The sequence below is a fragment of the Felis catus genome, chromosome E2 (genome assembly GCF_018350175.1).
Source record: "Felis catus isolate Fca126 chromosome E2, F.catus_Fca126_mat1.0, whole genome shotgun sequence".
In the NCBI taxonomy this organism is placed as follows: Eukaryota; Metazoa; Chordata; class Mammalia; order Carnivora; family Felidae; genus Felis; species Felis catus.
In genome coordinates this window covers 9673346-9700527 of record NC_058382.1, presented here as the reverse complement: position 1 = coordinate 9700527, position 27182 = coordinate 9673346, and the positions used below count along the sequence as shown (strand labels likewise).

The 27182-nt window shown below is 49.5% G+C and overlaps 1 protein-coding gene across 4 annotated transcripts in view; it reads right to left on the bottom strand.

Annotated features, from left to right (window-relative positions):
* Nucleotides 1-14106, bottom strand: part of ZNF541 (zinc finger protein 541) — a 43845-nt gene extending 29739 nt beyond the window's left edge. For 2 of the 4 annotated variants that reach the window (XM_023245225.2, XM_023245227.2), the window contains exons 1-3: nucleotides 12582-13482; nucleotides 12311-12459; nucleotides 836-1235 (exon numbers count right to left, since the gene is read on the bottom strand). In XM_023245225.2, coding sequence (XP_023100993.2) covers nucleotides 836-1142 — 307 coding nt within the window. In that variant the 5' untranslated portion in view covers nucleotides 1143-1235; nucleotides 12311-12459; nucleotides 12582-13482. Of the gene's footprint in view, nucleotides 1-835; nucleotides 1236-12310; nucleotides 12460-12581; nucleotides 13483-13525; nucleotides 13587-13975 lie in introns of those variants that run through there. The other 2 variants (XM_045046049.1, XM_023245226.2) reach the window with 2 other exon arrangements.
* Nucleotides 14107-27182: the final 13076 nt, after the last annotated feature.

Genomic DNA, 27182 nt, shown 5'->3' with positions numbered 1-27182 from the left:
CTTTCTCTCTCTGTCAAAAATAAACATCAAAAAATTGTTTTTTTCTAAATATCAAAGACTGTTAGCTCAGACAGCTAGCTCATCTAAGCGAGTTACCCAAGAACCCTTGAAAAGAATTAACAAACACCAAATTTATCTTGTAGTGGAAGCCTCAAGGCAAGTCAAAAAGCCAAAAGAAAACTGCACCAAGGCTTCTAACCGTTCCATCGGTTACCCTTTCACTCCCCCCCCCCGCCCCCCGCAGAAGAGAGAGACTTGGAACTGCATCAATGGGCTGCCTGAGATGAATTCTACCGATATTGATAAAAATAACAACGATCTGTCCCACGCTCTGCAGCCTATGCGATGCTTTTGCATTCATTTCCTCCCTTGCGTCTTTGTGCTGTTAGTCTGGCGGGGGGTGGGGAGCAGAGCGGGCCTTCTGCTGCCCTCCCGCTTCACGGATGAAGACACTGAGTCCGGGGAAGGTTAGACAACCAAGTGGCGGACGGACAATATCCCAGGTCATCCTGGGAACGTGAAAAGCGCCCCCAAGATGTAATGGGTGGGAAAGTGTCCCGTAAACTCAGATGTCTGCCCACACCACACACAAGATTAGGACATCCACGAACAGCCAGGTTTCTCGACATTATTCCTCAGGATCAGCGTTCGGTTTCCTTGACTAGGAAGTTGGGAACAGTTCCCAAGTTAAAAAAAAAAAGTGATTGTCCCCTGTTCACTATTCACCCGTGGAAGATAAAAGTTTTCTTATCTAATCCGTGCAGAATCAACCCTTAGCTGGCCACAGGAACTTTCAGAGTCTTCCAGGCCCTCGGGCCCAGAGGGACAGCCTTACCTTGTAGGGACACCTGAGTTTCTGGGTCTGCATACTCCTCCAGCAGCTTCACAGAGTCACTGTCCTTCCCCGAGTACAGGGACAGGGTGTCTAAGTTGTCCTCCAGTGCCTCGCTGGGCATGTCAGGGGCTGGGAGGCTGGGGTCCAGGTCCAAACCACTCAGGCCGGCATAGAGCAGGTCTCGTGCGCTGGGACCCAGATCCCGGTCGAGGGTGTCGCTGCAATTGAGTCCCTGGCTCTCGGAAAACGAAGGGAGGTGCACCTCTGGAGGAAGGGCGTCCTCGTCCCCAAGGCTGTACCGGTCCATGGCTCGTGACTGCCAGGTCTTGGCCAAGAGCTACTCTCCAGACAAGCAAGGCCGTGTAAGGAGTCACGGAGAGCTCTTGGTGATGTCTAATTCCTGAAAATGAACGAGGAGGAATCAAAATTATGAGATGGCAATACAGCATGGCGGATAGAGCAATGACTCGGAATTCAAACAGACCTGTCTTTGGGTCTGTTCTCTGCCACCTAACAGCCACGTGAACTTGGGCAAGTCATTTAAGCTCCACGAGCCCCAGTTTCCTCATCGGTAAACTGGGCATAAGAGTACCTCCGTCATAAGGTTGTTGTAAGGAATAAATGAAAGGATTTCCGGCAACACGGAGGACTGAACTGACCTCTGTCTCCAGCTATAAACACGAGAAATATGACAAAAGACCATTTTGAATACACAGCCAGGCGCAAGAGACAGGTAAAACCCCACGTGCCAGCAACAATGAGAAAACGCAAAGAAAACTCGTGTAAGTTCAGGTTGGCCTGAGGGGAAAATCAGACTCAGATACCGAATCTGTTGTCCAACGTGGTGGCAACTAGTCAAACATGGCTGTGAAGACTTGAAATGTGACTGGCCCAGACTAAGACACGCTGTGGGTCTAACACACACACTGGATTTGGATGACTTAGTACAAAAAAAAAAAAAAAAAAAAAAAAGTAAGTTTAGTATGTTTCTAAATTACTACACGTTGAAATGATAATATTTTGGATACAGTGGGTCAAGCATGTTATTAAAATTACTGTCACCTGCTTCTTCTTAGCTCCTCAATGTGGCTACCAGAAAACTTGAAATTCTATGTATGGCTCATATTTATATTCCTATTAAAGTGCATTACCCTGGAGGCTGGGACCTGGGGTCGTAACAGACACATGAGAAAAGAAAACAGGGCCCTGAGCTTACGGGCAGTGGAGACCTGGGCCCCTGGAAGAGCCAGGCCATCCACGGGAAAACTAAACAAAGAAAAAGAAAAAACTCTTGCCCCCAAGCCTTAGAGAAGAACCCCAAGAATTGGGAAGAAAACGGAACGGTGAGAGACAACAGAACCTAGCCTGAGAAAAGAATAAGTCAGCGCGGGACGGAACAACCAGTTTTAAAAAGAAACAAATGAAACGTCCATGAAAGACATTGAAGTTAAAAGCTCACAGGAAGGGCTAACAGATGAGACAGTGCTGAAGACAGACATAATGAACTGGCAGAGAGCAATCTGGGGAAATCCCCCCCAGGATTCAGCACAGAGAGATATAGAAATGGAAACTATGAACAGGAAACTGAGAGAGCACAGATGGAGAAGCAAATGCAAAAACCTAACGATGTCCAATAGGAATCCCAAAAGGGAAGAGGAGAGAATACGGGAAACGAGTATCTTTTTTTTTTTTTTTTTAAGGATTTTACTTTTAAATAATCTCTACACCCAATGTGGGACTTGAACTCATAACCCCAAGATCAAGAGTCCCACGTTCTTCCAACTGAGCCAGCCAGCCAGGCTCCCTGCGAGACACGGCATCTTGAAGAGATAATGGTAGAGGAGCTTCCAGAATCACAGGGACACAGGATCCCAGACTTCAAGATCCTAATTCTTTTTTTTTTAATTTTTTAATGTTTTACTTATTTTTGAGAGACAGAGCTTGAGCAGGCGAGGGGCAGAGAGAGAGGGAGATACAGAATCCGAAGCAGGCTCCAGCCTCTGAGCTGTCAGCACAGAGCCCGACGCGGGGCTCGAACTCACGGACCGTGAGATCATGACCTGAGCCAAAGGTGGACACTCAACCGACCGAGCCACCCAGGCGCCCCTAAAGATCACAGTTCTTGAAGATACGTGGTTAATGACCAAGCACTGCCAGGCGGAGCAGGAAGAGTAAAAATGAATTTACTCCCCAACACACAGCAGCAGAACCGCAGACCACTGAAGACAGAGAGAAAATGCTAAAAACTACCAGAAGGGAGGCAGTCTACAAAGGGGGATGATGACTAGCCTGATGGAAGACTTCTCAGAGGAGGCTAGGAGACAAGGAATGACACCGCCAGCAGACGAAGGAAGGGTGAGAGCCGGCACAGAACTCAACACCCAGGAAAACTAGCTTTCAAGCGGGAGCAACACAGACTTTTCCCGGCAAGGCACTGCTCATAGACCTTGGCTCAACGACGAATACAGGCTTTGAAACGTTTGGAAAAGACAACGATTTACTCTGTACTTTAAGTATGCACACTAAGAAAAAAAAAAACCTAAGCATAACTACCAAAAGAAAAACAATAAACTATGTAACATCTCAACAACTGGAATTTACCCCACTCAAAAAGAGACAAAAAAGTAAAAAAGACTCAAGTTACTAAAATTAGAATTCAGAACAAAAATAGAAAGGATTATAAAAGATTACTATGTCAACAAATTAGGTAAATTAGAGAAAAATGGACAAGTTCCTAGAAAGACACAAATTACCAAACTGAGTCAAGAGGAAACAGACTATCTGCATAGCCCTGTGACAAATAAAAAGACTGAGTTAGCAATTTAAAAACTTCCCACACATACTACCACAGAAACAATGAAAAAGTCAACTTTACTGGAACTCTGGAAAGTAGTCAAAAAGTTTACAGCAACCAAAGGAACCCTCAGCAAGTCAAAGGTGAATGAAACCTGGTAGGAGGGCCCTGTGGCATTTGAACCGACTCCTGTCCTATCCCCCATTCCCCGGCTCAGCAGTGATTTTGAAGGCACGTTCTGGTGTGGGCTCCTGGTGCAGAAGGGGGCAGAGATGACCTTGTTCTCAAACACTGAGGTTGTCTGTCTTGACCTGTCGGATGGCTCCTGAAGGGCTAACACAAAGGTCTCGCCTTGATTTTGCCTAACTTGGAACTTTCTGAGAGCAGAGAACAGCCACGGGGATGGCATTTGTTAAAAACATCAAAGGCGCCGCCTGGGTGGCGCAGTCGGTTAAGCGTCCGACTTCAGCCAGGTCACCATCTCGCGGACCGTGGGTTCGAGCCCCGCGTCGGGCTCTGGGCTGATGGCTCAGAGCCTGGAGCCTGTTTCCGATTCTGTGTCTCCCTCTCTCTCTGCCCCTCGCCCGTTCATGCTCTGTCTCTCTCTGTCCCAAAAATAAATAAACGTTGAAAAAAAAAATTAAAAAAAAAAAACATCAAAGGCGGGGCGCCTGGGTGGCGCAGACGGTTAAGCGTCCGACTTCAGCCAGGTCACGATCTCGCGGTCCGTGAGTTCGAGCCCCGCGTCGGGCTCTGGGCTGATGGCTCAGAGCCTGGAGCCTGTTTCCGATTCTGTGTCTCCCTCTCTCTCTGCCCCTCCCCCGTTCATGCTCTGTCTCTCTCTGTCCCAAAAATAAAATAAACGTTGAAAAAAAAAATTAAAAAAACAAAACAAAACATCAAAGGCAATATGGTATGGAAACTGATATAACAGTGTGTGTTAATGATACTTCAATAAAAAGATACCCAACAATAGAAAAATTAGGGGCGCCTGGGTGGCTCAGTCAGTTAAGCGTCTAATCTCAGCTCCGGTCATGATGTCACGGTTCGTGGGTTCAAGCCCATGTCGGGCTCTGTGCTGACAGCTCGGAGCCTGGAGCCTGGAGCCTGCTTCGGAGCCTATGTCTGCCTCTCGCTCTCTCTGCCCCTCCCCCACTCGTGCATACACACTCTCTCTCTCAAAAAAAACTAAACCTTAAAAAAATAAAAATAAAAATACAAAACAAAGGCAATGAACCAGGTGCTACAACCCCAGAGCAAAGGATATTAATTGGGGCCAACAGACATGTCACCGAAAGCCGGGGAGGAAGAGCCGGACAGTGAGAGCGAGAGGCTTTGGAGAGAGTAAGGGCTTTGAAAAGCTTCCATGCTGGCAGTTCCTTACAAAGCTAAACATCATCTCACCATCCAATCCAGCCATCATGCTCCTTGGTATCTATCCCCAGTGAGCTGGAAATTTATGTCCACACAAATGTTTATAGCAGCTTTATTCATAACTGCCAACAACTAGAAGCAACCACAACGTCCCTCAATGGGAGAATGGATAACCAAACTACGGTACCTGCGTACAACGGAATGTTATCCGGCGATAAAAAGCGAGGAGCTATCAAGCCACAAGAAGACATGGAGGAAACTTACATGTGTGTCGCTAAGTGAAAAAAGTTGGCCTGAAAACACTACAGATTTTGATTCCAACCATACGTCATTCTGGAAAAGGAAAAACTGTAGAGACTCTAAAAGGTTGGAGGTTGCCAGGGCTCCAGGGGAGGGAGGAGGGATGAATAGGTAACGCACAGGAGGGACTTGGAGGGGACTGAAACTATTCTGCATGATGCTGTTATGGTAGGCACATGACATTTTGCATTAGCCAAAACCCACGAAACTACACAGCACAAAGAATGAATCCTAATGTAAACTGTGGACTCTAGGAAACCAACGCTGAAATAAAATTTTAAAAATGAAAACCTTCCACGTATTTGAAGGAATCTAGAAGACCACGTGCCCAGGGCAGGCACCTGCTCAGAAAACACTCGTGAAGGCTCTGAGCTCTCACCTCTGGCTGACCTTCGGTCTGTGAAAGCAGGAAGAAGGGGAAGGCAGAGATGTAAACTCCTGCTGAGAACCAACAGGGTGTCCCAACACCCACCCAGAGCCCAACTGCCAAGACGAGGAGATATGTTGGGGTTCCAGGCATTTAAGGAAATCCCTGCCGAATCACTAGCTGACCGCAAGCTTAACAGAACAGAGATTTCCCCTGACCGCACACGACAAAGAATACAGTCTACAAACGGAGTCTGCAAAAGTCACTCTCCAGACATTACAACCCACAAGCAGAAACCACACACTCTGGGGTAGGGGAAGGAGAACCGGATTCCGAGAATCGCTGCATTATAATATGCAAAAATGTCCATTTTCTCAACAAAAAATGACAAGGCAGGCAAACAAAGTATGGCTCAACGAGAGGGCCAGCCGTTTCGTACAAACGATGGAATCAAACCACACGAGGCCTTTTATGGCCGCTGCTCTCACTAAGAACGGTGTTTTCAAGGTTAATCCACGCCGCAGCACGCACCATTACTTCATTACTTTTTATGGGCACATAACATTTCGCCGTCTGCATATTGCACATCTTCGTCATCCATTCATCTGTTGGTGGTGGGCATTTGGCTTGTGTCCGGTTTGGGCTATTATGAGTAATTCTGCCCTCACCTAGACATTTAATAAACACTTGATGACTCACTGATAACGTACCTGGTGGATCCTAGAGTAACCGGAGTTTGGGCCTAGATTCCTAGGCTACTGGTTGCTACGGTTTTTAACCTTTCCACGTTGAAAGGGAACAGAACAGCTGTGCCCACAACACCTGCATTTCCCATTACGCATCTACCTGTGTGTCTGTGTGTCTGTAGCCAGCCTACTGGGGGGGACTCAGAAGTCGAACACAGGCCCACAATCCTGTACTACAACTCTGAGGCCCAAGTGAGTCCTAGGGTTCAGAATTCGGGGTAAATCAACGCAAATACCGTATTTTAAGTAACCTTCAGTGGGTCTGGGGCAGCACCTGGTAACCAAATCATTGTTTCTGCACTGACACCTCTGACTATTCAGAGTAAACGGAATAAATACCGTGAGTTCAGGCTCGCCCATTAAATGAGGTCTGCGACACCGTGGCACCGTTAGAGCTTTTCGGGTTTCTAAACCGCAAAGCAGGCAGTGTGGACCATAGAGACTTATGTTCTGAGGCACAATGAATTTCTCTGCCAGTCCTAAAGTTTCTCGTATGGTGCTGCGATAAACTGTCTGTGGTACTCCGAGGGGGAAAGAAGCCATAGCTTTTTTTCATATTCTGATAATAAAAACCAGCTAATTCAATAGGAAGCGTCGTTTGAAAGGAATACGAAACAATATTTAATGAAATAAGATATTAAGCCCCTTCTCCTTCTCAGGTATCACACCGAGAGCTTCCTGTGCGTCCATTCGCTCACTTCTCTCTACAACCCAGAGGTTGGTGCTCTATCATTTCCATTTTATGAAGAAGGAAATGGACTCTGAGACACTAAGTGACTTGTCACAAGTCACATGCCTGACAAGGAGTTGGGCCAGACCTTAAACCCAGGTATTCGGACTTCAGGGCTCGTGTTTTTACCCGGTACACGATACTAACTTGCCATCAATTAAACCGTAGACTGCGCTGAACCGATCAATCTAGAAAGCACAAAAGGTGCTGGATGGGGGCAGAATTCGCCACATGCCAAATCACCTGCTTTCCAACACACGCCCGTGGTCCACAGAAAAAACTGGTCTCACTACCACTTCGGCCAGGCAAGCCCTGAGTCCAAAAGCCACGTTTTCACATTTACATCCTTTTCCAGTTAGTAAAGCAAACCCCCCTCCCCTCAGCCAATATTGAACTTGTTCTTGTTCTGCCAGCAGATAAATTTGATTCGACAAGTTTTAGCACCTTCTATGTACAGAGCTGCCTGCTAATCCCCGTGGGGAGGGCTTGTGGTCCCCTGGAACCTTGCAGACATTCCCCATTCTTTCCAAGAATTTTATAATTTTGTGTTTTCATTTGGAGAATGACCCAAAAGAAGAAAACCAGTCTATGCGGATTACTGGCTTACTACCTTATAATACAGTACTAGCGTTTGGTTTCAATGCCCGGGGTATGATTATAATTGCACTGACGCCAAAAAGGACGATTTTAATTGCCACAGGCTAACGAGAAGAGGATAGACGTGGATTCCGCTCGTATTTATGCCTTTGGGGTCACCTCAAAGCCAACACACATCGTGGTACAGATGGAGGCCTGGCTGCAGTTCAAACTGAGGAAAAGGGACGGGAGAGCTGAGCCGTCTCAGGGTCTGCTAAACCCACAGGGGCCCAGGGCAACCGTTGGTTTCAAGGAAGCTATTAGGTTTCAGCAAAATGGCACCTCTCCCATTAAACTAACATTTGTAATTGGAATCACATCGGTTTGGTTGCATTTGTTTACGTTTAATTTGCAAACTGATTTTGGCTTTACGGCGGCACAAAAAACCGTTAAGCTTTAGAAATACGCGCCTTGCTTATTTGATCGTCATCGGTGCCTTGTTCAATGGTTTGAAAAACAATTTAAGCCGGCAGTAGGGATCCAAAGCAATTTTCATGTTTTTCTTTTCCTAAAAAGGCGTGTCATTCCACGACGGGTAGGAGCAGGAGGAGACAGGGAGTCTCCTGTGAAATGCTACAGCCTCTTGGGAAATTAATCTGCCACAGGTTCTCGCCTGCGGCAACACGGACACCGTCGGGTAAATAACATCTACTGCGGCACTGTCTGGATGGCAAGGAGGGAACAATCTAAACACTTATTGGTTCCCCAAAAGGTTTATTTAGCCCGTAGTTAATCTGAGTATTTTCTATTGGTTATCAAGTCGGAAAATCTGTCCGACTTCTTTTGGATAGGGCATCGCTGTCCAAAAGAATTTTCTGTGCTGAGGGAAATGTTCTAAGTCCGCACTGTCCAACGACAGCCCCTAGCCACAAAGCGGCCAATGAGCGCCTAGAGAATGCAGGATGAGCAACTGAGGCACGGAATTATTTATTTTACTTCCATTTCGTTAAATTGAAATGAGCATAGTTACAAGTGCCTAGCAGCTACCAACCACACTGGAACTCACTGCAGATCTCGAGATCTCTCATTGAAGTGAGGCTTTCTTTCAACTTCTATTGAAAAATCTCAAGGGGCGCCTGGGTGGCTCAGCAGGTTAAGTGCCGACATCGGCTCAGGTCACGATGTCACGGTTTGTGCGTTCAAGCCCTGGGTCGGGCTCCGCTCTGATGGCACAGCCTGCTTGAGATTCTCCCTCTCTCTCTGCCCCTCCCCTGCTCGCACTCTCTTTGTCTCTCTCTCTCAAGAAACAAAATCGCTCACAGCCTCCCACCTCACTCGTGTATATCCCCTGGTCTAGATGCCCTGGAGACCTCTTTCTTTATGACCCTGATTTGTGCAACTTCTCTTTGCTCCGCTTTACCAAATGAAACCGTTCAAAAGCCTAAACGGCTCCTCCCAGCATGACGAGTCTGAGATGATTTCTCCCTCCTTCCGAACTCCATGAGCGCTTGTCTGGCATTCCACTTACTACTTACCCCAGATGGCCCCGGAATTTAATTATCTTTCAAGTTCTTCTATTTTCCCCAGACTGCAAGCTCTGGGATGGCTGTGCCTCTGCCTTCTGTGGGAACACTTCTCACAGCATCTTGCCTGGCACAGAACTAACTCTGATCAAAGAAAGCTCTCAGCATCCCTTTCACTGGTGAGTGACAAGATTCCACTGCGGGCCTTTTTTTTCTTTTCTTCCCCCCCCCCCCCCCCGCCCCAAGCACCACGTTCTCCTTTCCCCCTCTGCATGAATGTTAGCGGGGAGAGAGTGATCACGTCTGAGTTAAAAGATCAGACCGTTGGAAGCCGGGAAATAAGAGAGACTGAGACCCAGCTATGCAAATTCTTTCCTCGTTTCCCCACTCCAGACGTTATCTGAACTGCAGGCCTGTTTTGTTCGGCCTGCACGGTGTTTTTCAAAATTGGGTCAGTCACCGGGGCTCCTGGGTGGCTCAGTCGGTTGAGCGACCGAACTCCGCTCAGGTCATGATCTCGCAGTTTCTGGGTTCAGGTCCCGCGTTTGGCTCCGTGCTGACAGCTCAGAGCCTGGAGCCTGCTTCGGATTCTGTGTCGCTCTCTGTCCCTCCCTGGCTCCTGCTCTCTGTCTCTCTCTCAAAAATAAATAAATAAGCATTAAAAAAAAATTGGGTCACCAACATTTTTCTTAATGGGGAGATTTCAACCAAGTGTATTAATTTCTGGCTTCTCTTGAAAATTATTAAGATTTTGTATTTCCTGATGGCTATCAAAAGAGAGAGGTGAGGGACGACTGCCGTCTCTGGAGAGAGCCATGGCCCTCCAGCTCCTAGGCCTCACTATCTTCCTGCCTCACCCCTGTGATAATTATCATTATAGTAACAACAGCAGCAAACACTTACGGAGGCTCTATCATATGCCAGGGACAATTGGAATCACTTATAGATCATACAATTCCCACAACAGCAACTTGCGCAAAATCAGGGTTAGAATTCAACCCTGGGGGTAGTCTGACCTCAAAGCCCTCACCTACGACCACACTGGAGACCGGGATTCCTGGTCTCTCGCTCATTAAAAGAGTAGATTTAAAGCTTACATACGATACGGAAGAGAACGAAAACGTGGAAGAATCAAGACGGCTAGGACTATGCTTTCCAGGAAATTTTCTTACATAGAATTAACTAAGGGAGGAAAAGAGACATTAAAGTTTCTCATTCCAAAAGCTGATCCCAGCATAAAATGCAAATGAGCATTAACATCTACAACAGCGGGGGCGCCTGGGTGGCTCAGCCGGTTAAGTGTCTGACTTTGGTTCAGGTCATGATCTCACGGGTTCATGGTTCTGTGCTGACAGGTCAGAGCCTAGAACCTGCTTCGGATTCTGTGTCTCCTGCTCTCTCTCTCTTTCTCTCTCTCTCTCTCTCTCTCTGCCCCTCCCCCACGCACCCTCTGTCTCTCTCCCTCTCTCCCAAAAATAAACATTAAAAAAAAAAATGTAAAAAAAAATCACATCTACAACAGCCTTTTTCAAAGTGAGGTGGATGGGGGTGGGGAACCCTGGGGTCCTCAGGAATCTTTCAGGGAGTCTTTGAGGTCCAAACTATCTTCATAATAATATTCAGACATTATCTGCCTTTTTAATTCTCGGTGAAACCCTCCGGAAGCTACAGGATATATCTGCAGAGGCTGAATGCAGAAGCAGATATATGAGATTCCAGATGACTCGAAAAAGGTAAAACAATGCCTCCTACCCTCACTAAATCTTGTTTTCTGAAATGCAGTCTTTAAAAAGTCAATTTTGTTAAAATATAACGAGTTTACTACTGTTACTTTTAAATGAGTATCTTTAAAGTTTATTTGACTTTTTTTTAACTTTTTAATGTTTATTTACTTTGGGGAGAGAGAGAGAGAGAGAGACAGAGCACGAGTGGGGGAAGGGCAGAGAGAGAAGGAGACACAGAACCCGAAGCAGGCTCCAGGCTCTGAGCTGTCAGCACAGAGCCCGACGCGGGGCTCGAACTCACAAACCGTGAGATCATGACCTGAGCCGAAGTCGGCCGCTTAACCGACCGAGCTACCCAGGCGCCACTGAGGCTTATTTGACTTACAATACAGCAAATGTCAGCATATATAGTTCACACGCACCAACTCTTGAGTCTTCAATGATTTTACAAGATCAAAAAGTCTGAGAACTGTGGCTCTCAGGAGGAAGAAAAGTCTTGCAGGTACACACATACCCACGCGGGTGTGCATCTGTGCGTGTGTGTCTAACACAGGAAGGAACCCTGAATCAAATAGTCCAAACTGGTGGCCAGCCACCATGTTTTATAAGCGCTCCATGCTGTCTTTGAATACCGATTAAATTCACTGTCACCATTTATTTTTTTTTTAATTATTTTTTTTTAACGTTTATTTATTTTTGGGACAGAGAAAGACAGAGCATGAACGGGGGAGGGGCAGAGAGAGAGGGAGACACAGAATCAGAAACAGGCTCCAGGCTCTGAGCCATCAGCCCAGAGCCCAACGCGGGGCTCGAACTCACGGACCGCAAGATCTTGACCTGAGCTGAAGTCGGACGCTTAACCGACTGCGCCACTCAGGCGCCCCTCACTGTCACCATTTAAAGATCAAAAAGTTTCACACAGGTCAGTGTTCTGGTCTCATCTCAAAAAACAAACAAACAAACAAACTTCCACTTGGTCATTTCCACCGGCGGGGATCACTCAGAGGGGGCCCACGATCTTTGGTTCACCTGCAGGCCTTTACCTGCCTGTTCTCTGGAGGTATCTGAGTTGCCACCCTGAACCCACAAGGAGGGAAAAAGCATTTTTGCAATAAACAGTGAAACATAGATCAATCTAATAGATGTCTGCCTTCCTCCAGAGACGTCAACAGGCACAACAAATAACCTTTCCCTCATCTGACTTCCCAAAGCGGCAACTTGTAATGGTTTCCCTGTGGGTACAGAGACTCTTGGATCAATTCGAAACCCTTCTGAGAAAGAAGGGAATCCATCTGACAAAGCAGGTATCTTTGGAACAAGGGCAAAAGGGAAAAGACTCACCAGAAGAGCAAAGGAGTGACTCTCCAGGGAACAGGAGGGCCCGGTTCAGGCCCCACAGGGAGGTGATTCAGATGACCGTCAGACCACTGGATATTTCCTCCTGGAACTCTGAGTAGTAAATTCGGGACACTCATCCAACTTCTTTTGCCCTGGAAGCAGGGGGTGGAAAGGAAGGGGCATTCAGATGTTGGGTCCCCAAAGAAGCAAGCACACAGGTGTAAAGTTGGGCAAGATGGGCAATTTCTGGAAGGAGGAAGAAAGCAATACTAACCCGGGGAGATCTAGATGGGAAAGGGGCTTTTGTTTTAAGGGAAAGTTAATTTGTCTTCCTTGCCTTATTTTCTTTCCTCGGGAAGGGACCTTGGAGGGTTTTGCTGGGGAAAGCCTAACTGGGGTAGAACTGGGGATGAAAAGGGATTTTTGCCGGAGAGTTGGGAAAGAGGGTTGGAAAAACAAATTATTAGGTGAAAGAGAAAGTGGCAGAACTGAGTTGGTTTGTTATCAGTGGAAAGATACTACAAAAGAGGGGGGGGGCTCTTGGTGGGAAGAAACAATTTTTGCTGGAAAGTTACCCTGGATGGAGGAAAAACTGGGGGAAAGATATACAATATATGTATTTTATAATACATATATAGATAGATTTTCTTGCTAGAGGAAGTTCCTAAAAGGACGGCGAGGGGTATAAATCAAAGAAGAGAGGAAAGATTTTTGGGTTTTGCTGGGAGATCCTTAAAAAAAAACAACCGCCAATCTGGGTCCCCTATTCCAGAGGCAAGGGGACTTTTAGCAGGAGGCCTGGAAGCGAGGGCGAATGCAAGGCCGCGGTGCAGAAGGCGCGGAGAGATCGGGTAGGGCTCGAGGCACGAGCTGGGGAGCTGCCGGGGGGCAGTTGGGGCCTGGGGGGCGGGGGAGGAAAAAACAAGGGGATGCAGCGGGCCGGGGGCCCCTGAGGAGAGTATTCTCCAAGGGGGAAGCGGCGGCGGGGGTGCAGCGGGGCCGGGAGCTGTTGGGATGCAGAAGGTGCGTGCGTGATGCGGGGTGAGGGGCGCCCGCCGCGCCTGCTGCGGGCCCTCGAAAGGGAGAGGGGCCCCCTAAAAAACAAACATATACACAAATTAGATATGAAAAGGGGGGAGGGGTTGAAAAGTGAGGAGGGGCAGGGAGGGGGGTAGGGAGGAAAGGGAGGGGGCAGGGGCAGCAGCAACCGGGTTTTACCCGCCCCCGGGGGCTCGCGCGCCGGCCTCGCGCCTCGCGGGCCTCCCAGCGGCCCCCTGCCTCCCTCGCGCCGCCCGCCGGCCCGGCGCGCACGCGCAGCCGGGACCGCCCCCGGAGCGGCCCGCTGACCCGCGGCGCGGGCGCGCGGGCGGGGCTGCGGGTCGCTTCACGACGCCCAGGGCCGCCTCGCGCGCGCCTCGCGCCGCCCGGGCTCCCGGCGGGCGCGTGCCGCCCGGCGGCGAAGTCGCGGCGGCTATTCGGCCTCCGCTGAGGAGGCGGGGCCACGCACGGGGGGGCGGGGCCTGGCGCGGTCAAGTGACCCGCGGCGGGCGGGAAAGGAGGCGGTTGGTCGCCATATTGCGAGGAGGGCCGTTGAGGGCGGGAGGGCGTGAAGGCGGAGCCCGGGAAGGGGCGGCGGGGGGAGGGGCCGGCCCCCCAGTAGCCGCTTACAGAGGCCGAGAGCCCCGCGGCCCCGGGCCATTGTCCCCGGAGGGCGGCGTTAGAACGCGGCGGCGGGGGACTCCCGGCTCCCTGGGGCCGCTCCGAGCTTCGGTGTCCCGCGATGGGTGTTGCGAGAGCGGGACCCACCCTGGCAGGGTCGTGGGGCCCAGCGAGGCAGCCCCGCGTGTCCCCGAGGCCGCCGAGGTGCGCGCGGAGGCCACGGAGACCTGCCCCTCCGGGGCTTCGGAAGGTGCGGGGCTGCCCTTCCTTGTGTTGGCGCCGAGCCGTCTGTGGGTCTGGCTCCGTGCTGAGCCGCGTGGATAGAGGAACGGAGACGGGAGGAGAGCGGTGGCCCAGGGTGCTGACTGTTCAAGGCGTTTGGACCCCGGAACGACGGAGCCGGGGAGGTCTTATCTTAGAAAGTGAGCGCTGAACGTCTATGGAGACAGAGAGTAGCTGCGCGGTGCCTGGGGGTGGGGAGGGGGCACGACTGTGCATGAGCCCAAGCGGGGTGTGATTGGGGAGATGGAAAGATTCAGCAAGTCGAGTTACAGCGATGGTTGCGCAAGGTGGCGAATTCACTAAAAATCTTTGGCTTGAACGCTTACGGCGAGTGACTTCCGTGTAAATTACCCCAGTAAAGCTTTGTTGATTTTAGAAATTGATCCCTGGGGTAGACAGAACAGAGAGGAGGAGAAAAAGACTGGCATTCTATTTCTGGATTCCTTCATGCAGCCAGTATTTATCGAGCCTCTGTTGTGTTCTGAGACAACCGCGGTGTCCGAGTCAAACATCCCCGCTGTAACTTACCTCCTGCAGGAGCGCTGTCCAAATGACCCAGAATACAAAAATGCGAAATGAACTTTGATAATACAAGTTAGCCCCAAATGTTGTTTCAACGTGGAGTGAATACAAAAATACAAAGATTTTAGTGGTGAGATAAGTTACTTTTTTCGGGTGGAGGCGGGGGGGGGGTACTCTTGAAAGAAGTCTGGACCCCTCAATCCACATCAGCCATGTTTCAAGGGCAGCCACAGGCAGCTAGGGGTCCCGGTACCGAACAGCATACCTCCAGTGGGGGACAGGCAAATCCGTTTAGAATGCAACGTGGTTATACTTGAAGGAAAAAATTAAGGAAAGAGGATACGAAGCGTCAGAGGATACTAGCCCATACCGGCCGGTGAAGGTGTCGCTGGTGAACTTACCCTGAGCAAAGACCAGAAGGAAATGAGGCAGGGATCTATAAGAATATCTGGGGGAAGAGCCAAGTGCAAGGGCCCGGAGACAGGAAAGATGTAGATCCATTTGAAGAAAAGCAGAGACTGGTGTAGACGGATCTGGGTGAATAAAGAAATGTAAACTAGGGCCAGATCATGCAGAACCGTGTAAGTTATGCAAAGACAGGAATTAAACACCTGCTTTCAAATTAGGAGAGATTTTTTTTTTTCATCTATTTAGCAAACATTAAAAAATACTGAGTTTCAGCAGTGTGATCTCTCCCTTGATGGGGGAGATAAGAACCCCGGCCACAGGGTGCATGAGAGTTTAAACGACAGGATTTAAACTCCAGAATACGTTGCTATCTTCCCGTCCTTTGATAAACACCGAACACTTCACGGACAAAGAAGAGACTTGTAACATATAACCCAAAGAATTAGCATTCACAAATTATTTTCAAGGACTGCAAATTAAAGCAGCGGCCCGATTAAAAAATGAATAAAAGATACGAAGAGACGCGTCACCCCAGAGGAAACCTACGAAAACAGGCCTAACCACAATAACAAGGGAATGCAAATTACAACCACAGATGTCGTGTCCTGTCAACCAGCAGGGCAGATTTTTTAATTTTTCTACCCCTACAATCCCGGTGAGTGGTGCACTCGCATTGGAGAACACATTTGACTTCTTGAATACAATTGAAGATGTAATGTATCCCCTGTCCCGGCAAAGCCAGGGATTCACCGTAGAGAAACTTACTCGTTTACACAACAAGATGTGTACGGGAATAGTCCTGAGCGGCGATGCCTTCACAGCCCTCCATAAGCCTGGATTAGATGATCCTAGAACAGAAAAAGGACGCCAGTGGAAATACTACGGAAATGCCAACAAAGACTGGGATTTAGTTAGTAGTAGCGTATCAGTGTTGATTTCACGGTTTTGACAAAGGTGCTGTGACGATGTAAGATGCTGACGTCAGAGAAAACTGGGTGGGGGGGGGTATATGGAGGTTGTATATCCTTCCAACTCTCCCGTAAATCTAGGATCGTCATCTACAGGATACTGGATAAATTACGATCTGTTTGCTCGGTGGAATATTCTACAGCTGGAAAAATCAGTCAATTTCAGTTGCAATAGTACAGATGCGTTTTCATTTACTTCAAGACAGGCAGAACGAAACAATATACAGTTGGGGGACACAAATATATTGTAGGTTTTTTTTTTTTTTTTTTTAATGAGGGCAAGGTAAACACAAAGTTTAGCCAAGTAGGATGGGAGAGAACGAGAAGGAGAAGGGTCCGCAAGGAAACCGTAGAGGAAATGGAATTTTTTCTTTAAGTTGGGTGGTGGGACCATGGCTGCTCATTTTGTTCCTATTCTATGTATGTATATTTAAAAAAAAATGTTTTTTAACATTTATTTACTATTGAGAGACGGGGAGACATGGAATCTGAAGCAGGCTCCAGGCTCTGAGCTGTCAGCGCAGGGCTCGAACTCCCAAACCGCGAGATCATGACCCGAGCCAAAGTCGGACGCTCAACCGACGGAGCCACCCAGGCGCCCCTGTGTATGTTTATAGAGACATATGTTATAAATGTGTGTATTTGATTTGTAAGCATCTACTCCATATTAAAAACAAAAATGTTAAGAAAAATAAGAGTACAATTGGAGAAGCAAGCCCATAGGACTCTGAAACAATTCAGGTACTTCCGTCCCATCTCAAACCTTGAAAGCCTCCTGAGTGCTGTTCTCTGAGGGAGATGCAAAAAAAGAAGGAGGAGGAGGAGGAGGAGGAGGAGGAGGAGGAGGAGGAGGAGGAGAAGGACAAGAGGGAGGGGGAAGAGGAAGAAGAAGAAGAAAGAAGAAGGAGAAGAAGTGGCGGGGTGCCTGGGTGGCTCGGTTGGTTGAGATTCCAACTTCGGCATAGGTCAGGATTTCATGGTTCGGGAGTTCGAGCCCTGCATCAGGCTTGCTGCTGTCATCATGGAGCCTACTTGGGGTCCTCTGTCCCCATCACTCTCTGCCCCTCCACCACTTGCGCTATCTCAAAAAAACAAACATTAAAAAAAAAAAAAAGGAAAATGAGACACTGGTCTCAGGAAATGGCGGTCCAGTCAAAGAGGGAGATTTAAACCCTAGGAACAGCGGTGCCTGTGTAGCTCAGTCAGTTAAGCGCCCAACGTCAGCTCAGGTCATGATCTCACGGTCAGAGCCTGGAGCCTGTGTCTCCCTCTCTCTCTGCCCCTCTCCTGCCAACTCTACTCTCTCTCTCCCTCTCTCCCTCTCTCAAAAATAAAATAAGCATTAAAAAAAAAACATTAAACCCTAGGAACCGTTTTAAAAGCATTCGTTCTTGTCATTAGTTGGCAAATAGTAAGAAACATTGAGGCCGTCGCTGTGTCCCTCACCCGAGCCAGGCAGACAAGCAGATCAGGAGACAGGGCCCTGGCCGCTGGGAATCTGCTTACAGGAAGTAGGACTTAATTGCTAAAATGATTCGAGAACAAGCCATTCCTACTTCCCTTAAGCAGCACTGAGCCTCTGCTTTATGCTCAACCCAGCGATAAGCTTTTCCGTGAATGGGCCAAGAGATCTGGGAAGGAGGGGGCGCTGGACAAGGGAGACGACAGCTCACTTAGCCGACCGAGCCCCCCCAGGCACCCTGAGAATTTGCATTTTTAAAAATGTGTGTTCATTTTTGAGAGACAGAAAGCGCGCGTGAGCAGGGGAGGGGCAGAGACAGAGAGGGAGACACAGAATCGGAAGCAGGCTCCAGGCTCCGAGCCGTCAGCCCAGAGCCCGACGCGGGGCTCGAACCCACGAACCGCGAGATGGTGACCTGAGCTGAAGTCAGACGCTCAGCTGACTGAGCCAGCCAGGCGCCCAGAGAATTTGCATCTCTAATGAGCTCTCCGGTGATGTGGCCGCTAGCAGACTGGCAAACGCACTTGGGGGATTACTATTTTTGAACCAATAATCTACTCAGGTTTGGGGGTGCTCCGTTAGACCCTTCCAAGAGCAGGGTGCCAGTCCCCCCATCGACTCAGCCCTGCACTCTGAACCCAGCACGCATTGACTCTCACGGAATGAATGAATCAGCGGGGTGACCGTGGCCTCATAAAGACGGCTGCCTTTCCCTTACCCTGAAATACAGGATCTGGAGACAGTGGCGAAATGTTTCTGGGTGAAATTCGGACTTGAACAACCCTGATACCAAGAAAAAAAAACCAACGAACAAAAGCGAGCAAGCAGCCTGCTTCTTAATATTTAGCCGTGGAAATCCAAATCTACGGAAATGGAACGCTATGTCTCTGGCTCAAAAAAAAAAAAAAAAAAAAAGGAAATAGAACAGCTTCTCTGACTGGATAAATACTGAGCCCTTCTGCAGCATTCTTCTATTTGTGCTTCATCATCTTGCAAATCATTCAACAAATGCCTTTTGACTGTCTGCTTAAGCAAAAACATTCTTTGGGGGCACCTCCTAGGATATGTATTTATAGTTAGAGTAATCTAACTGTATCATGGGTTATTTAAAAAATTTTTTTTTAATGTTTATTTTTGAGAGAGAAAGAGACAGAGTATGAGTGGGAAAGGGGCAGAGAGAGAGAGAGGAAGACGCAGAATCCGAAGCAGGCTCCAGGCTCCGAGCTGTCAGCACAGAGCCCGACGCGGGGCCCGAACCCACGAACCGGGAGATCGTGACCTGAGCCGAAGTTGGACTGTTGACCGACTGAGTCGCCCAGGCGCCTCCCTGTATCATGTGTTATTAAATATCTTTTGTTATTTTTGTAATTCTTTTGTGTCTGTTCCCAGACTATCTGCTCCTTGAAAGCGTGATCTGGCCTCAGCAACCTATTCCCCATAGTACTTTGTAAGACATTATCATCTATAATAATAAATACTATTATTGATCATATATTGCTCACATATAATTATATCAGGATGACCAACTCATCCCAATGTGCCCAGGACTTTCCCGATTCTAGCATTGAAAAACCCCACGTTCCTGGAAACTCCTTAAGGCCAAGCAAATTGGGACAGCTGGTCACCCTAGTTATAATGTATAATATAAATAGAAAAGATCTACCCAGCTGGACTTGTATTAACTCACTCCTCACAGCATTCTGATGAGACGGGGATTTATTATTATCCCTATTTTCCGGATGAGGAAACCGGCTCAGAGAGGTTAAGGAATTTCCTCAAGTCTACACAGCTAGGAAGAGACAACGTGGGAATAAACCCAACCTTTTTACCACCAAGGGTGTTCAGTAAGTATTTGTGGACTGGGGCGCCTGGGGGGCTCAGTCATAAGCGCCTGACTTCGGCTCAGTGTCGTTGACTTTGAGCCCCACATCAGGCTCTGTGCTGACAGCTCAGAGCCTGGAGTCTGCTTGGGATCCTCTCTCCCTCTCCCTCTGCCCACCCCCCCCTGCTGGCATGCGTGCTTGGGCTCTCTCTCAAATAAAGTTTAAAAACTTTTAATATTAAAATATTTTATAATATTAAACATATTTTAAAATATTAAAACAATATTAAGAACATATTTTAAAAATTAAAAAATATTTTGGGGGCATCTGGGCGGCTCGGTTGTGTCCGACTTCAGCTCAGGTCACGATCTCACGGTTCGTGGGTTCGAGCCCCGCGTCGGGCTCTGGGCTGACGGCTCGGAGCCCGGAGCCTGCTCCGGATTCTGTGTCTCCCTCTCTCTCTGCCCCTCTCCCACTCCTTCTCTGTCTCTCATAAGTAAATGTTAAAAAAGTAATAAAAATCAGGGTTGAATCCTGAATGTAAATGCGTTTTTGTACCTTTATCCTCCTCCCTTGGGGTAGGGGAAATGAGAGATTCCAGAAGGTACTGGGCTTTCTCATACGGCACGGAGATGGGGAGGAGGGCGGGGCAGGCAGGCACGCACGCCTGGGGAGGGATGCCACGGCATGTTAAGCACCGGACTGAACTTCGGGGGTCCCCAGTTAAAGCAACCAGGTTTAATGATTTGCTGGAAGGATGCCCAGAACTCGGCAAGGCTCTCATACCCATGGTTACCATCTGTTCGGAGAAAGGAGAGAGTTAACATCAGCCAAGGTAAAAGGTGCACAGAGGGACACCAGGCGTGAGCTTCTAATTGTCTCTCCCAGCGGAGGAGCCAGTGCGTATGTCCACGAGCGGGTGCCAACCAGGGAAGTTCATCTGAGCCTTCGCGCCCAGGGTTTTTATTTTGTGCCTGTGTCTCCAGCCCCTCCGGAGGTCACGCTGGTACTGAGTGGGCCGAGGCCCCAGGTAAACAAAAACAGTCTTGTTCAGGCCAGATAGACCGAGGGCTTAAAGGTTTTACTTCCTAGGGACCAAGGACAGGGGCTAAACCTTCCTTTGCAATGGGCAGGGTGGACACCCCAGGCCTACTGAGTTAAGCCTGAGCTGCCCAAAAACAGAGCTAGGTTTAGAAGCCAGTTTTCGGGGACGCCTGGGTGGCTCAGTCAGCTAAGCGTCCGACTTTGGCTCAGGTCCTGATCTCCCGGTTCGTGGGTTCGAGCCCCGCGGCGGGCTCTGTGCTGACAGTTCAGGGCCTGGAGCCTGCTTCGGATTTTGGGTCTCCCTCTCTCTGTCTCTCTCTCTCTCCCCCTCCCCTGCTCAAGTTCTGTCCCTCTCTCTCTCTCTCTCTCTCTCTCTCTCTCTCTCTCTCTCTCTCAAAAATAATAAACATTAAAAAAAAATAGGAAAAAAAAAAGCACCCAGTTTTCTGCTCTTCTAACTCAGGCTCACTCCTCTCCAGCCCCCTGCGTGTGCGAACAGAAGTGATTTCCAAAGTCGAATTCGAACCCACGCCAACACCTCAAACATCCTTTTCCTTGTCCACGGCTGTGGTGGCCCCGGATTCACTTGGCACTCCCCGGGGCAGCCTGTGAGATGCTTGGCTCCCACAAGGGGTTCCGATACGTGAATATTCCGAGGTTAAGTCATTTATAGGCTCATGCACCCCTCTCTGGACTTCACCGCCCTCAGCCGGTCATATCCTGAGTATCTCCAGTCACCGCTGTGCCGGGCCCTGGAATTTCAAAGACGACTACGTAGGGTGCCCGCCAGCGAACATTCTATCGAGGTCTATCGTCTCCTCTCATCCAAGAACAGGGCCTGCTGTTGTCACTCTCGTCTGTTTAACCCCCCCCCCCCCCGTGAAGTTCTGATACCAGGCTCCAACACCGATGAATCTTCAAACCCGTGGGTTGTTTCTACCCTTCCCGCCGGGATGAATAACCTGTGAACATTCACGCGCAAGTTTTTGTTCCCACCACACCTGTGCTCGTCTTTTTGGGCGTGTGCCCAGGAGTGGACTCGCTGGGTCCTGTGGTAGTTCCGTGTGTAACTTCATGGGGGAGGGTGGGCTTTGAAGGCAGAGGCTTTGCCGAGAAGAGAAAATGTGATGAATCAAAGCCGATTCCAGAACTCTCGAGCCAAGCCATTGGGTGAATGCGCGACAGCGCCCGCCACAGAGATGGGCACACTGCTGGCAGGACGTGGGGAACAGATGGCAGGCTTTGGGACACGTTTGGAACCAATGAGCCAGGTCCCGGAGTTGCGTATAACTGGGTCTGTCGGCCTCTGCCCACGCGGCCCACGGGGGAGACAGACATTAAACAAACAAATCATTACACAGCGGAGCAGGACGGTGGCAAGCGCCACGAAGGGGAAACTGAGGGCCCGTGACAGGGTGTGCCGGGAGAATCTGGTCGGGCCTGAGGGTTAAGAAAGCTTTTCTTGGGGCGCCCGGGGGGCTCAGTCGGTTGAGCGTCCAACTTCGGCTCAGAGCGCGGTCTCACAGTCCGTGAGTTCGAGCCCCGCGTCGGGCTCTGTGCTCACAGCTCGGAGCCTGGGACCTGCTTCGGATTCTGTGTCTCCCTCTTGCTCTCTGCCCCCCCTCCCCCCCCACTGCTCGTGCTCTGTCTCTTTCTGTCTCTCAAAAAATAAGATGTCAAGAAAAGAAACAAAGAAAGTTTTGCTCAGCGAGGGGTATTTGAGTTGAGGTATAAAAAGAGAAGGGAGTTCACTGGTGTTCCGATTATTTACTGCTGCCAAACAAAACTGCCCTCCAACAGGGGCCTGACGGTTGACAGTCATTCCCTTTGTTCACAAGGCTGGGGCGTGGGCGGGGTTGAGTGGATCCAGGCTCAGGACCTCTCAGTGCCGTCAAGGTCAGATGGGGGGTGGCCTGGAGTCGGGTCAAAGGCGTGGTCACTGGCTCTCTGGTGGCTGATGGGGGGCTGGCCAGGACCTCGCACCTCCTCTCCGGGCCGTCTCGCTTCTTCCCAAGCTGGTGGCCTCAGGGCACCGAGGTCCCTTACATGGCGGCTCAGAGCTCCAAAGACCAAGTCCCCAGAGAGCTAAACAAATATCATATCGCCTCCTCCGTGACCGTTCCTCGAAAGTCACACGGAGCCACGCACTAGTTTGCTGGGCTTAAGCTTACAAGGTGTGGTCTAAACCGCGAACATTGATTTATTGTCTCCCCTTATAAATTCTGGAGGGGGGAAGCCGAAGATCAAGGTTTTGCTAGGGTAGATCGAGGTGTTGGTGGGGGAACCCTCAGGAGGAAGGGATAATCGGTCCCTGTTTCTCTCCCAGCTTCTGCTGGTTTCCTGGACATTTCCGGTGTTCTTTGCTTCGGTTCCGTCACCCTGAGCTCTGCCCTAATCGTCACAGAATATTCTCCCTTTGTGCGTGTCTGTGTCCAAATACCTGCCTCTCATAAGGACACCCATCATGTTGGATTGAAGGCCCACCCTGCTCCAAAATAACCTCATCTTAACTCACTTAACCACAACGACTTGATTTCCAAGTAAGGTTATGTTCTGAGGGGTTGAGGGTTGAGGTGTCAACATAGAAATGTGGGTTGGGAGACGTGATTGAACGAATAACAAATCGCTTCTGCTATAGTCCCCAACCTTCCCAGATTCACAGGGAAAGAACATGGAAACCCAACTCTTTTTTTGTTTCTGTGTTTGAAGTTTATTTATTTATCTTAAGAGAGACAGAGACGGCGCGAGGCGGGGGAGGGGCAGAGAGAGAGAATCCTGATGAGGGGCTCGAACTCGTGAAACTGTGAGATCACGACCTGAGCCGAAACCAAGAGTCAGACACTTAACCTACTGAGCCACTCAGGTGCCCCATAAGCCCAACTCCTTCTTTTAAAAAAAATTTTTTAAGTTTATTTATTTTTGAGAGAGAGAGAACAAGCAAGGAAGGGCAGAGAGAGGGAGACACAGAATCAGAAGCAGGCTCCAGGCTCTGAGCCATCAGCCCAGAGCCCGACGCAGGGCTCGAACTCACGGACGGCGAGATCGTGACCTGAGCTGAAGTCGGACACTTAACCGACCGAGCCACCCAGGCGCCCCCCAAGTTTTTAGATTTTAAGTAAAATGGGGGCGCCTGGGTGGCCCGGTCGGTTAAGCCTCCGACTTCAGCTCAGGTCACGATCTCACGGTTTGTGAGTTCGAGCCCCGCGTCGGGCTCTGTGCTGACCGCTTGGAGCCTGGAGCCTGCTTCGGATCCTGTGTCTCCCTCTGTCTCTGCCTCTCCCCGGCTCGCACTCTGTCTCTCAGGAATAAATAAAACATTAAAAAAAATTCTGAAATAAATTTCAATACAGTGTACTAATTAAATGAAAATGTATTAATTAAAGTGTATTACTTATGATTCAAACTTATTAACTACAATTACACGAAAACTGTATTAAGTGAAAACCTATTAACAAATGAAACTTATTAATTAAAATGACATTAGGTTGTACTCTCAAAATTAAATTCACCTGTATTAATTTACGTGCATTGATTACATTTCAATTGAAATTATTGATTGAAATGAAATGAAAATGTGCCAGTTAAATTGAACCTAACATTTAGCAGTTGGATCAAGCTTTGCTGCTATTGAAATTAAAATTGAGTAAATAAAAATAAAATCTAAGTTAAAATTAACTTTTTTTTAAGTTTGTTTATTTATTTTGAGAGAGACAGAGACAGTGTGAGTAGGGGAGGGGCAGAGAGAGAGGGAGACACAGAATCGGAAACAGGCTCCAGGCTCTGAGCCATCAGCCCAGAGCCCGACGCGGGGCTCGAACTCACGGACCGCGAGATCGTGACCTGACTGAAGTCGGACGCTTAACCGACTGCGCCACCCAGGCGCCCCGGCACCCTGGCTTTTAAAGTATTAAATGAAATAACATTTTCCATAGATCGTATCACACAATTACAACTCTACAATTCGAGGAATTAGGGGCACCTGGGTGGCTCAGTCGGTTAAGCATCTGACTTGGCCCCAGGTCATGATCTCACAGTGTGTGAGTTCGAGCCCCACGTCGGGCTCTGTGCTGACCGTGTGGAGCCTGGAGCCCGCTTCGGATTCCGTATCTCCCTCTCTCTGCCCCTCCCCTGCTCACACTCTGTCTCTCTCCCTTTCTCAAAAAATAAATAAACGTTAAAAAAAATTTTTTTAGGGGCGCCTGGGTGGCTCAGTCATTAAGCGTCCGACTTCAGGTCAGGTCACAATCTCACGGTCCATGAGTTCGAGCCCTGCGTCGGGCTCTGGGCTGATGGCTCAGAGCCTGGAGCCTGCTTCCGATTCTGTGCCTCCCTCTCTCTCTGCCCCTCCCCCGTTCATGCTCTGTCTCTCTCTGTCTCAAAAATAAATAAACGTTAAAAAAAATTAAAAAAATTTTTTTAAATAAATAAACATTACAAAAATTAAAAAAAGAAAAAAGAATTCACGCAACGTGTATGTGAAGATACCACACACAGTGCCTGGTGCACGGGACTTGCTCAGATGGGTGAGCTAGGAGGTCGGACTGAGCTCAGGCTCAGAGGGTAGGCCGGGACCAACCCCCTCCCCGGAGACCGCACGCCCTGGAGGGAAGAGCATGAGATCTCCGGTCACCCCTGCTCTGTGCCAGGCGCTGTTTGAAGCGCTTTACATGGATTAACTCATTGGATCCTTTTAAAGACCCTCTGAGGGCGTTACCACGATCGTGCCCATTTTCCGGAGGAGTAAACCGAGGCCCAGAAAGACGAACCTAGTAAAACGGAGGAGTTGAGATCCGAAGCTCTGGATGTGAACCCGGGCCCTGACCCCCAAGCTACAGGGCCTCAGGCAAGCGTCAGTTTCTGCACCAGAGGGAGGACAGCGACGCATCCGAGTGGGTGGTCTCGGGGATAACGGGAAGGCTGTGCAGAAAGCCCTCCCTGAATCGTGAACGGCCAAACGTTATGTCAATGATGAAACCGGGTGGGGAGTGGAAGCCCCACGTTGGGCTTTGGGATTTTCTCTCTCCCTCTCTCTCTGCCCCCGCCCTGCATGCTCAATCTCTCTCTCTCTCTCTCTCTCTCTCTCTCTCTCTCAAAATAAATAAATAAAAATAAGTAAATAAAAAATAACCCATTTCGGGACGCCTGGCTGGCTCAGCAATAGAACATGGGAACTCTTGATCTCGGGGGCGTGAGTTTGAGACCCACGTTGGATGGAGAGATTACTTCCCCCCAAAAAAAAAAAAAATTTTTTTTTTTTTAATTTCACTATCCTCTGGTGGGGGACCCTCTCTCTTTATCTCTGAGTCTCCCCCAGCCAGCCACTTAACGAGCACGGAGCACCTGCTCTGTGTCCGGATGCTGCACCCAACAGGCAGACCCTGTCCCTGGCCTCACGGGTTTAAGTCCTTGTGTCCTGGGTGTAGACCAACAAGAAAAGAAGTAAGTTAACAAAACGCAGACGCTCAGGTCCCACCCAGGCCTCCCGAATTCGGAGGTCTTGCATTTTGTTTCAGCGGGGTCCCCGTGGGATTCGTATGCACCCTTGAAGGTGGAGAAACACTACCTGGGACCGCGTGACCCGCGAAGGCTTCTCGGAGGAGGAGGCGTGTGATTGAGACTTAAAGTTTGAGACGGTCGCGCAGTCACACAGGGCGCGAATTCCAGGCACAGAGAGGTTCAAGCCCAAAGGTCATGACCCCAAGTAGAGGTCTGAGCTCGGGGAGGATTGGGGTCATTCCGGCAGCCTGTCGGTGACGGGAATACTGGCTGAGGTTAGGGAGACAGGTGATGGCCCCTGGTGGCCCTGGGAAGGGGTTTGGATAGCTTATGGGAACCATGGAAAGGCCACATGGGGGAGGGGGGACACGAGCTGATTGATATTTACAAATATGTCCCTCTGAGGGGTGTGAGGGCGCCTGGGTGGCTCCGTCGGTTGAGCGTCCAACTTTGGCTCCGGTCATGATGTCACAGCTCGTGAGTTCGAGTCCCGCGTCCGGCTCTGGGCTGATGGCTCCGAGCCTGGAACCTGCTTCGGATTCTGTGTCTGCCTCTCTCTCTGCCCCTCCCCTGCTCACGCTCTGTCTCTCTCTGTCTCTCTCTCTCAAAAACAAATAAACATTAAAGAAATAATAATAATAATATGCTGGGTGATGACGGGAGCTATCCCAAGGTTGATTATATGTAATTGGAGAGAAGGAGACTCTGGAGCAGGGGCTCAAAATCATTACCTTCCGACGCCTTCTCCCCTGGTGTGACCAAACTTTGCACGAACGACCCCACACAGAATGGCACAGTGGCAAGGTGCCACGGTCCGAGTCTCGTGCCCGGAGACGCTGAATTAACTGAGCAGGCACTGACCTGGGCGTTGGTTTGTTTGAAAGCTCCCCCCAGGTGACCCGAGCGAGCGTGCAGCTCAGGGGTCAAACCTGCGACTAGCAGAGTCTCTCTCTGGGGGATGGGTGGCCCGCTGCTCGGCCTCCTACCTGCCACCGCTTGCCACCCGCGTGCAGACCCCCTGCTCTTTCCGGCAGGCTGGGACTGTGCTCCTCACGCTGGGATCAAGGTTATCTGTGGTCACCGAACCCTCGGAGAAGGCACCGTACAAGGGGAGGCCGACCCGCCCTTGGGAGAGCAGGTCAGATGTTGCAAGAGGAGTCAATCCGTGAGGACACTGAAAAGGGGGCGCCGGAGAAGCGGAAGGAAAACCG